Source organism: Pelodiscus sinensis, chromosome 10 (genome assembly GCF_049634645.1).
Source record: "Pelodiscus sinensis isolate JC-2024 chromosome 10, ASM4963464v1, whole genome shotgun sequence".
Lineage (NCBI taxonomy): Eukaryota > Metazoa > Chordata > Testudines > Trionychidae > Pelodiscus > Pelodiscus sinensis.
This window is the reverse complement of record NC_134720.1, coordinates 53,166,000-53,177,021: the sequence shown is the minus strand read 5'-3', so window position 1 is coordinate 53,177,021 and position 11,022 is coordinate 53,166,000. Positions and strand designations below refer to the sequence as shown.

General features: G+C 45.5%; 1 protein-coding gene across 3 annotated transcripts; it reads left to right on the top strand.

Moving 5' to 3' along the window:
* Positions 1-512: 512 nt before the first annotated feature.
* TMEM207 (transmembrane protein 207) lies at positions 513-6,576 on the top strand. Of its 3 annotated transcripts, none has more exons than XM_075938266.1 (6): positions 513-708; positions 2,707-2,744; positions 3,172-3,216; positions 3,681-3,917; positions 4,138-4,277; positions 5,251-6,576. In XM_075938266.1, the coding sequence occupies exons 1-6, from the start codon at positions 634-636 to the stop codon at positions 5,394-5,396; spliced, it is 681 nt and encodes a 226-aa protein (XP_075794381.1). In that variant the 5' UTR covers positions 513-633; the 3' UTR covers positions 5,397-6,576. The 3 variants fall into 3 exon arrangements, with proteins under 3 accessions (XP_075794381.1, XP_025034241.2, XP_075794382.1); XM_075938267.1 differs by having other exon boundaries at positions 664-708; positions 3,719-3,917; XM_025178456.2 differs by lacking the exon at positions 3,681-3,917 and having other exon boundaries at positions 517-708.
* Positions 6,577-11,022: the final 4,446 nt, after the last annotated feature.

The window sequence follows — 11,022 nt, the reverse complement described above, 5'->3', positions numbered from 1 at the left end:
GCCCTAAAAGAAATGCTTTCCCTCTAGCTCTCACGGCTGAATTAAGGTTTAGGGATTATCATACGGCCAATAAATTCATGCTCCTTCTGAGATCAGGTGCAAATAATAGTACGAGGATCCAAAGAGTACGAACAAAAGAGGAAGATGTATCTAAAAATAACCCCTCCATGCCATATCCTACTCATTGCATTGTGCTTATGCACTGAAACTGACAGAACTATTTGTGTGGGTCAGGCAAGCATGACCCCCCCACCCTAGCTGTTGTAAGCCGGGTGTTCTTACTCTTCCTCTCCCATTGAAGTTATTGCAGGACAAGTTCTCTGTTTGCAGCAGGTACATGTACAATGTTGTGTTAATATGGAACCAGGCACTAGCAACAGGAGCTATTGAAAGCTACAAAAGGATCTGAACATTTGCGAGGTGCTGACCTCAAACGACTATTCATTAGGACTCCTGGCTATTTGAGTGTGTTCATGCAGAGCCGCATTCATTCCCTGGCTCTTGCTCCCGAGTCACAAGGATAATGTATTCCCTGGCTCAAGGGAGAATTTACAGGGATGTGTAAAAGCTCCAGATCATAAGGGGAGAGATGCAGCTATAAACAGAACCTTACAAGGGCTTCTCTCGTTAGCAATGTGGAGAGCCAAAGTTCTGCATCTCACCTGGCTGATCTCCGAAATCGGAGGCCTATGTCTGACTTTGTTCCAGGTAACAAAACCTTTTCTGGGGTCAGACGTTGATTGGTTATAGAGCTCTGTTGGGCAAGGTTTTATTCTTGGGATAATGTGTTAAAGATATTTGTGAAGACCGCTGAGTAGTTGGACTTTTATAGTCACAATCAATTCCAGCTCAGGTATCGATATTGCCTTCTAGTATATGAATCCTTGTACTCAGCATATTTGAAATTAGAAAGCGTATGTCTCCAGATGAATTATTTGGATTTCATTTAAGACAATTTATCTATCTATCTACAGTGTCATTCAGGTATTTGTGTATCCGTAAGATAAGGGATGATGCCTTCACATGGGGACGTTTAAAGAGTGTGATGGATACATCAGATAATTCAGCCCTAATAAAGCAATCATAGATACACATGATCCTGGGAATAAACTGTCTCAGTTTCTTTGACTTGCTCTCCTAATTGGCAGAAGTGAGGCAAGCAATTTAAAAATGCTGCGGCACCAGGGGTGTGTGACTTAGCAGATGAACACAATTTTAAAAGGGTACGTCTGGAAAAGTTCATCTTGAATTCTCAGTCTCTTTCCGTTCCTCGTTTCATTTTAAATCACCCATGAAATGTCACAGATAATATTTTATTTGAAGGATTCATTACACACAGGGACTTCCGTTATCTCTGGGCACTGATCTTGCTCCCAGTGAGGCTAATGGCAGTGCAGACAGGATGGGGCCCTTTAGATAGACTTGTAAGAGGATTTTTGCTGAGGGGGATGTTGCATAGTACTTAAACTAATCCCTGCTCATTAGAAATGTGATGTGATCTGTCTGAATCTGTCTTACATGCAAAAGAGCTTTTTAGTTTTCACGCAAAGGACACATCTACATGCCTGTCAGACACTTGCAAAAAAGAAATGACATATAGTAATTATCTGCAAATTATGTCTAACTTTTTATCTAAGACCTAAATCTAATTTGTCACATTTTATTTATCCTGTCACAGGATATTACTGCCATTTGATGTTTGATTTAAAGTTTTCTGCGACAGAGCTGGGATGTGATTCAGCCTGTGCTTATCAATTAGTTTGTTCGCTTTCCACACACAAGCTAGGAAATGCAGTTAGTGGGAGGAACGTTTGCCATGTTTAAGTGGTTGTTATAAAATATTTCCCCTAAGCAACTTTCGGATTCACACCAGAGACCTGATCCTAATTGGACGTTCTGCCCATCATGTAACAGTAGCATTCCATGCCCTCTAGAACTAGATACGTTCTTGGAGGTGAGGTCCATCAATGGCTATTAGCCAGGCTGGGCAGGAATGGTGTCCCCAGCCTCGGTTTGTCAGGGGCTGAGAATGGGTGACAGAGGACGGAATCACCGGAGGATTTCCTGCGCTACTCCCTCTGGGGCACTGGCCACTGGGCTAGATAGACCTTTGGTCTGACCTAGTCTGGCGCTGTTATGGTCTTATGTTATGTTCTCTGTGTCTAGTCAAAGCAACTCAAATTACAAATATTGAATATTCACAATGAACGGTTTGCAAAGGAGCTACAAACCCCGCAGTTATTCAGTGAAATTGTTCAGTAACAAATTGTGAGTAACAAATCAACGCCAGTTCTGTAAACATTTCTGTTTACACTTGTTTGTATCTCTTGGCTCTTGGCCTTCGACATGTCACTTCACAAAAACGTGCTTCCCCCCGTTAATGCCAAACATCTTAATAGTATGTCTGTCTGCCAGCTTTTCTTAGAAATCGAAGGATCTGATCATATTGCGTGAAAGACTTTCAGTGGTTTCCAGAGCAGTTGAATCAGGTCATTAACAGAAAAAACTATGGGCCCAAGTCAGCAACCTCTATCAAGGCTGTTAGTCTTCTGCACTCAGGCACACACATGCAATGGGACTGTTCACACAAATAATAGTCACAGAATCTGGCCCTGAATTTGTCTATAGCTGTTTCTCAGTTTAAATAAAAAAGGCCTTTTAATAAGATATTGTACTTGTCCTGATCGGTTGACATATGTGTTTCAGTTAGCAGACTGTGATCCGAAATGTGAACTGGATGAACCGTAAGTAGTCTTCACATTTGCATGGATTTTTATTTTGTCTTCAGAATTTGCCAGGCAATGCAAAGGAAGGAATATGCCAAGTCGTTGCTCTAAACAAGAGTAGCATGTTCATTCCGTTAATATAAAAAGACTAGCTGTGGCTGTTTGAGCTTAATTTTTCTTCAGAAAAAGAAAAATGCCATGTACAAGAAAGCAATGGATAATTGTGATGTTTTGCTAACAGAGAATGAATAGGATGTACAGTATATTTAATGGAAAATAGTTATGCACTATTTGCATTTAGGCACATCCTATTAATTAAATGACGTGCTACCATAACGTCATTAATACAGCTGATTCTTCCTGCACCCTTGGATAACACTTCAACTGACTGCATATACCTGGGCCAGCATTGTCCCAACATGTTGTCTGTTTGTTTAATTGCTAGATGTGTTAATTACAATGAGGAGCACCTCAGTGCCTGGTATATCGGGTAAGTACTGAACCCTTCCCAAAGAAAGAGCTGGCAAAATGTCTAATCTGATTCACAGGCAGGAATGCTGATGGAGTAAATGGACCAAACCCCCAAATCCAAAATAAATGATGTTGGTGCGGACTCAAAACCGAAATGTTTTGGGATTTGAGGGTTCTTATATTTGGTTTTTTTTTTCATCCTTTAAAAAATTAAACAATTGCAACCAGATTTCTTAGTAAGATGCCATTTGAAACAAAAAACTTGCTAGCTTCCATTTTGATTGTTTTTTTATTTTTATTTGACTGATCATATTTGCCTAATCTGACCCCAAACTGCATTTTTTCAGCAAATAAACTATTGGATTGGAAAATTTTGCCCAGCTCTGATAGCTATGGAGGGAGCTATTGGTATCAAGATAACATTTTTCTAACCCTTCACTTGAATTTTCTGTGTGTACAGCTGCTATTTTGTGTTGTGCCCAGACCGAATCCTTTGTCCACATTTCCTTTGCTGTGCACAGCTGATCAACGGATCGTTTTAATGGAAAAAGCCAACGTGTTTCATGAAAAGGGTTTTGCAGCAATTTTGAATCTTCAGAAAAAGCCAGACAGCTGGAAGGACCTGATTCAGAGTCCAAGGGAAGTTGGAGGAGTTTGGCCATTGGCTGTAACAGTCTGTACAATGCCGGGCCAAAAACTGCCCTTCCCCCCAAAAAAAAGGTTTGCAAAAAAATTTTTTTTTGACTTTTTTTGTGCAAAAATGTTCAAGAGAATTTCCATAATTGAACCAACTTTGCCTTCTTTTAGTTAGCAGGTCTCTTCTTTTCATCAGCTCGAACCTTCCCAGTCGCCCCAAACCTTTCCTCCTGCCCCTCACGTCTGAATCCATTTGCAGTTGCCACCTGCCGTTGATTGTTCCCTGTCTGTGTCTGTGCCTCAGGTTACTGGCGTTGCTCCTTCTGGCCATGACCCTGTCCTGCGGGTTCCTCTTCTGCATGCAGTGCTGGCTGAAACGCCGGAGCAGCTTCCCCTGCCGGCGCACGCTCGCCGTGTTTGCGCTCAGCGACGCCGATTCCCTTGGTGGGTAGTTGGCATCTGGGGCTTTGCCCCTCCCTAAGCCGGCTCCTGCAGGGTCCAGCCCAAACCTCTGTGACAGGGCCGTCGTTCACTGAGAGTTTTGGCTCTGGGCTTCTTTCCTGGAGAGCTGTCCATTCGTGGGGCATTTGAAACAGTCATTAGGTTTCATATTCATTGAAACGTTGCTGCAATGGACTACGGGCACTGGGTTAATTGGTGCCAGCCTCTCCCGTGAAGCACCCAAAGCTAGGCTCCTAGGGTGCATCTACAGAGCAGGGCTTAGCTTGAAATAAGCTAGGCAAATTGAGCTAGGTCAGGGCTGGCCTTTCCATGAGGCGAACTGAGGCGGCCGCGTCAGGTGCCAGACTGGTGGGGGAGAAGGGCGCCACTAGGACCCAGAGAATGGAGACTTTTCAAAGTTTTGGCCCAAGCAAGGGGGCATCATTTGAGCTCCCCGCCTCGGGCTACAATGTTGTGGGCCAGCCCTGAGCTACGTCAGTTGCGTAGCTTATTTCGAAATAGGGAGCGTCTACTCAGCACTTATTTCGAAACAGAGCGCTCTTCCTCCGACTTCCCTTCCTCCTCGTACAATGAGGATTACAGGAGTCGGAGTAAGACGTCCTCCAGCCAGGGCCGGCTCGAGCCATTCCTGCGCCCCGGGCAGCGGGCACACGGCACATGCGCGGCCCCACCCCTGGGTGCGCTGCGCACCTTACAGCTGCCATCAGGCACCCCCCTTAATCTGGCCCTGCCTCCAGCTTGACAGTACGGTATTTCAACATTACGTCCAAACAACTGCCTGCTATGTAGACGTGGACTAAGTTATTTCGAAATAACGTTGCTGTGTAGACGTACCGAAGGGTCTACATTATTTCAAAATAACCGTCCCCACAGCCACCTTGGTCCCTCGTGTGCGGTGTCACTCAAAGCTGGTGTATGGTTACCCAGACGAGCTCCATTTGTCTCTTCCCACTAGGCGAAGCTTCCCCGCGTGCCTTTTCTGGAGCGCACACCTGCCCTCCCAACCCGGAGCTGGGCCCTTCTACCACCCCGCACGCCATCCCCGGGGGGGCTGGACCGCCTCCTTCCTACGAGGATATTATGAAGACAGGCAAACATTAGGGGCCCGATTCACACCCTGTGTTACTCCAGAACGACACTAGTGTGAGAACAGGGTCGGCCATGAAGGTGAAGCCGAGAAAGAGGAAATATTTTATATTTAAATTAAAAGGGGAAACAAAATGCAATCAGAAGACGACCCATTTTTTTCCTTTATACTCCCCACAGAGAACAAGTTTGCCCTGTAGGATCAAAATTTGGGTCTGTATTTTAGGCTCCTCCCAAGCTTAGGTCTGTCTGTACCCAGAATTTTTGGTTCCACCTGAAGATTTAGCCTGTATCCTAATTCCTCCCAGCCACTTACAGCTCCCTGACTTTCAGGGGTGAAGGCTAATCCGTGACTAGGCAGTGGCTTCCGAAGCTTCCAGTAGATGGTTTTACTTCCGTCACTTGGCCACGAGCCAGCGTGGCACCAGGTAGCAGTCTCACACTCTTCTACTGTGCTGTGTAATGCTATTATGCCACATGTGGGAGAGGGGCTGTTTACCTTCTGGAAACCCGTCGCATGGCTTAAAAGCAATGGACAATGCAAAATGCAGCTGCTATAAAGGTGGTGGAGGGGAAGCATGAGCATGTGTCGTGTGGTTCGATTTTAGATCCGAGGGAAACCAGGACACTCTAGAGAGAATTAACCACGTCTTTATCGATTGCAAGCTGTAAGCAATTAATACAGTTGTTTAAGTTTCACAAGCCTTAAAACAATTACTATACGATTTAAACCTTAAATACTATCCATTCTAAAGCAATTAGTACAGCACAGAACAATGCAAAAGCAAGTAATAGAAGATTTATTATCTTACAATAATTAAGCCTAGTTCACTTACACTTCACCCGTATGCCACCTACAGCATTTTAGTCCCACGCGTCAGGACGCCATGCACTGCCGTAGCTGGTGTGAAGGGTCTGTTATTTCTAGTTACATTGAACAGCACCTGTGGGTAATCCTGTTCGTTCCCTTCCATCAATTCTTCTTACTAAGCCCATTTTATAGCAAAGCGAGACTTGCTCATTCTAATAATATTTACCAATTGATTACGTATTGTGTAAGATACCTACAATGCCCAGTGCCCCTGTATGGGGTACATCCTGCTACTCAGGATGTTGCAAAAACTATGTGTGGTTAATAGTTTTATGACTGTATCTGGAATTTTTGCTTATCATAAATAAAATGTACTAATACAAAGTTCCTCCTGATGTCCGTGGCGTGGTCTGACTGTACCACGCTGGATGTGCACGCTTGTGCAAAAAACATTCTCACCTCTCAAACCTCACCCCTCAGACTTGCCTGCGTGCTCATGTGCACCGGACTTGAGACAGGCCCACGTTTTGCTGTTGGAGATCTGCACTGTGGTCAAGGCAGACGTTATTATTATAGTCAAGGCAGGGCCGTCCAGGTTCCCCTCCAGCGTGCTATTGTCAACAGAAGCCAAATGAAAATGTTGTCTTGGTTATTTGCAGAGGACGTCAATGCTCACGATTTCAGTAGCAGTCCTGTGACCACCTCCCCTGCAATATCTGGAGAGCCCTTCAGATCCACGGGCATCCGTTTTCTTGCCAAGGCTCCTTGTTGCGGATACAGAATGCGGACGCCCAGGCAGCGTTTGTAAAGGAAAGGAGTTATGTTCAACACTGCAGCTCCGGCAGGAGATTCCTGCCCCTGCCCAGCGCTGGTTGGCTGAGGCGGAGCAGGACATGCCTTTCTCAACAGCTGTGGTGGGAGGAGAGGCACTGGGAGGCGCACCCCGGCCCTGGCCCCCAGAGCTACCGCAGCCCGGCCACCAGCGGTTCGCGGCTCGCGGCCCAGTACTGGTCTGCAGACTGGCGGTTGGTAAGTGCTGGTGTAGACGTGCCTTAACAGATTTATTTGGGCAGAAGATTTTGTGGGTCAAACCCACAAAAGCTGATGTCCAAATAAATCGATTCGTCTTTAAGGTGCCCCAGGACGACTCATTGTTTTTGCAGATACAGACTAACACGGCTCCCCCTCTGAGAACAGCTTGTAATTAACGCAACACAAATTGTTGGCCCAAAGACGGGAAGGAGGGTTGCCTAGGGTAGGGCTCAGCAACCTTTTCAAACAAAAGAGCCAAACGACATCAATATTCAGAAAAACTAAGAGCCGTAGAAGAATGCCCCTTTGCATGGCTGAAAAGATACAACTTCATATTATTGGTAATTGACATGGTGAGTAATAACAGTATCAATGAAACATTGTACTTTATTTACAAGCTTTATTTCATGGGACTTCTGCAGCTGCACGTATCATTGAAGTTTACATCAGAACTGGTCAAATTCAGGTTCGTGCAGCATTCAAGCGACATGAGCAATGACACGGTTTTACATTTTTAAATTAATTTTTCATTGGAATGTACAAAGTTGTTGTATTTTGGGAACAACAAAAGCGCTGGATTTGGTTCCATGCTGAGCTGTCTTTGGCTCGAGTGCCACAGGTTGCAGGCCCCTGGTCTAGTGGTTCAGTCACAGGCCTAGGCTCAAGAGGGCTGGTTTAGCTCCTGGTGAAGCTACGTGCTCCCTTTGCAACTTTGGGAAATCACTTACTCCCCCCTGGCCTTGTGAAATGAGGCAGTAGCACATCCCCGTGTGGGGTGTTGTGAGGATCAGCCCATCAAAGGGTCTGACATACTCCTCTACGACTGGCCATACAAGTACTTAGAAAGAAAATGAAACGGCTCAATACAAATCTATTGAGGGAGACAGATACTCTGCCAGTTTCAAGCCAAATGACCTCAATCACCTCTTCATTTAGCAGCTGCCTTCACGTCTGCAACCCCCCCACACCGTCTGGGGGAGGGTCCCTGTTCCACGGAGCGGCACCATGACCACTTACAGAGAGAGGAGTTTGCTCGACAGCCTTCCCTGAGAGCCAGCTGGCTTGTAGCTCAAACGGTAGAGGCTCAGCAGCCGCCTGGGCCAGGTGGAGTATTAGGGTTCCCTTACAACGATACATCACAGAACCGGCTCCAGCCCCCACTCAGTAACCTAGGAAAATTACACAGCACCCCTTTGCAAGGCCAGACTTCCCTGCTTGCAGGCACAGAGGCTGAGAGGAGAAATATATACACTAAGATACAGCTAGTACATAATCAGCAAGAACCCAGTTTTAGGTGAATAAATGGAACAACAGAGTTTGGATATTCGCATCCAATTATTCAGGCTCATTATTCCTGAAAAGCTCTAAAGAGAGAGGGCAGGAAAGGGGATAAATGAATGAGTGAAGATTGACCCTGAGTAACTGAGAATGTAGAGTCGATTGTCTGTTGGGAAATACAGCCCACCGGGAGAGTATTTGTTACTTTTCCGACTGCACTTCTCACAGGCACACTAGCTCAACCCTCCTAGTACTGCCGAGGTCTGGCGATGTCTTCTAGGCAGATGTCCCTCGACCACCTGACTTGTACCCCACCATCAGCCAAAGGTAACCAGTGGGAGCTCCACAGCTCCTGTCTACTGGAGACCTACGCAGAGTAGATGTAAATACAGTTTGCTCCCGAAGTCTCTTGCTCTCTGGAAGTAGCTGTCGGGGGACGGATCATGGAGACCCCATTTACATCGATAAATATCAATGAACATGTACACGGCCCAGGCCTGCCAGACGCAGAGCAGCTCCCAAGTACCCTCAGGATCAGGCCCTGTATGTTCACGACTCACTTCCCCTGCCTGACTTCTTCAGCTTATGCCCTGAAACATGACACTAGCCAACACTTGTCTCTTCAACTTGCATCGCCAGCTGGCTGGCCGTGATTTATCCCTCACTTCCTCTAATCCAGACAGTGCATGTGCTCCAATGACCCTCTACCACAGAGAACGCCACAGGCAGTCGGTATATTCTTCTGCATAAAGCATCGTCATCTTGTTATTTACTTGATGCTGAATTTGTTGCTGTTTTCAGTTGCACTGAATATCACCTTCTCGCCATGTTACTGGCGGAGCAAACAAGCCAAGAGGGTTCCGGTTTTTGTTGTACGCTATCCTGTTGCGCCCCCCTCCTTTACTAGATTCTTGTTCATTTTGAGTGAACTTCTCTCCAACATCCAGCAGAGGGCGACACAGACTGTCAATGTTGGCAACACCGAGGAGTTCCCTAGCACCTTAAGAACTAACGGGTTTATTTTAAAACAAAAAACAGGACTATGCAGCACTTTAAAGACTAACAAGATGGTTTATTAGATGATGAGCTTTCGTGGGCCAGACCCACTTCCTCAGATCAAATAGTGGAAGAAAATTGGCATGACCATATATACCAAAGGATACAATCAAAAAAAGTGAACACGTATAAAATTGACAAATCAGATTTTAGAACACGGGGGAGGGAGGGAGGTTAGTGTCTATGAGATAATATTAGGGGTGATAATTGGTGAAGCTCTTTGTAATGGGTAAGGTAGTTAGCATCTTTGTTAAGGCCCATTCATAAAGTGTCAGATGTAAGCATGAATGACAGTTCTGAGGTTTCCCTTTGTAGTCTGGTGTTAAAGTCTCTTTGGAGTAAGATACATGTAGTGAGGTCGTTGAGACAATGCCCAGTCTGGTTGAAATGACAAGAAACTGGTTTTTCTTTGTGAAACTGTCTGATGTCTGATTTGTGGGCATTAATCCTTTGGCAAAGTGTCTGAGAAGTTTGTCCAATATACATAGCAGACGGACACTGTTGGCAGATGATGAGGTTTATTTTAGATCCATCGTGTCCGACCAGTTCGACTATAGTGGCCACTGCTTAGTGAACTAGCCACGTTTAACAGGCCAAATAGCCACTAGTGGCTAGCGTGATGGACACCATGGTTTTAGAAAAACAAGTAGTCCTGTGGCACCTTGGAGACTAACAAATATCTATCTAGTATCAGGAGCTTTTGTGAGCAAGACCCACTTCCTCAGATGAGATCATCTTGAGTGGAGAAAAAATGGGGTTCTGAAGAAGTGGGTTGTGCCCTCGAAAGCTCGTGATGCTAGCTAGACCTCTATATTTGTTAGTCTCTAAGGCTACATCTACACGGCACAGTTATTTCAGAATAAGCTATTGGGGAATAGTTCTTCCGAAATAGCTTATTTCAAAATAGCACGTCTACACTGCAGGAGCCTCAAAATGAGCCAGAGGCAGGCTTCCTTAATATAGACGTGCTCTGTCGATTTACAGCCCCAAAGGAATAACTTAGAACGGCCTGGTGAGGGGCTATTTTGAAATTTCAGAAGTGGAGCGTCTACACAGGCCTTATTTCCAAATAGCTATTTGGGAAGAGGCGGTATTCTTCATAGAATGAGGTTTACGGAAGTTGGAATAATCCGTCCGTTATTTTGAAATTATTTCAAAATAACGGAATTGCTGCGTAGACACCTCGTTATTTCGGAATAACGGCCATTATTCTGAAATAACTTTGCGGTGTGGACACACCCTAAGGCTCCACAGGACGACTCGTCGTTTTTTTAAAAGTTGCTTTTAAAGTGACATTCACACGGCTCCCTACCGGAGGTTTATTTTAGGAATGTAAAATCCCCTTGAGTCCGTTAACCAGTTAAACATTACGTGTAACCAGTTGACTCCCATGGGCAGGAGGCTGCTCCAGCCTGGCCTGACACTGGCTGGCGGGCTGCTCCTGCCCAGCCAGACTCGCCATGT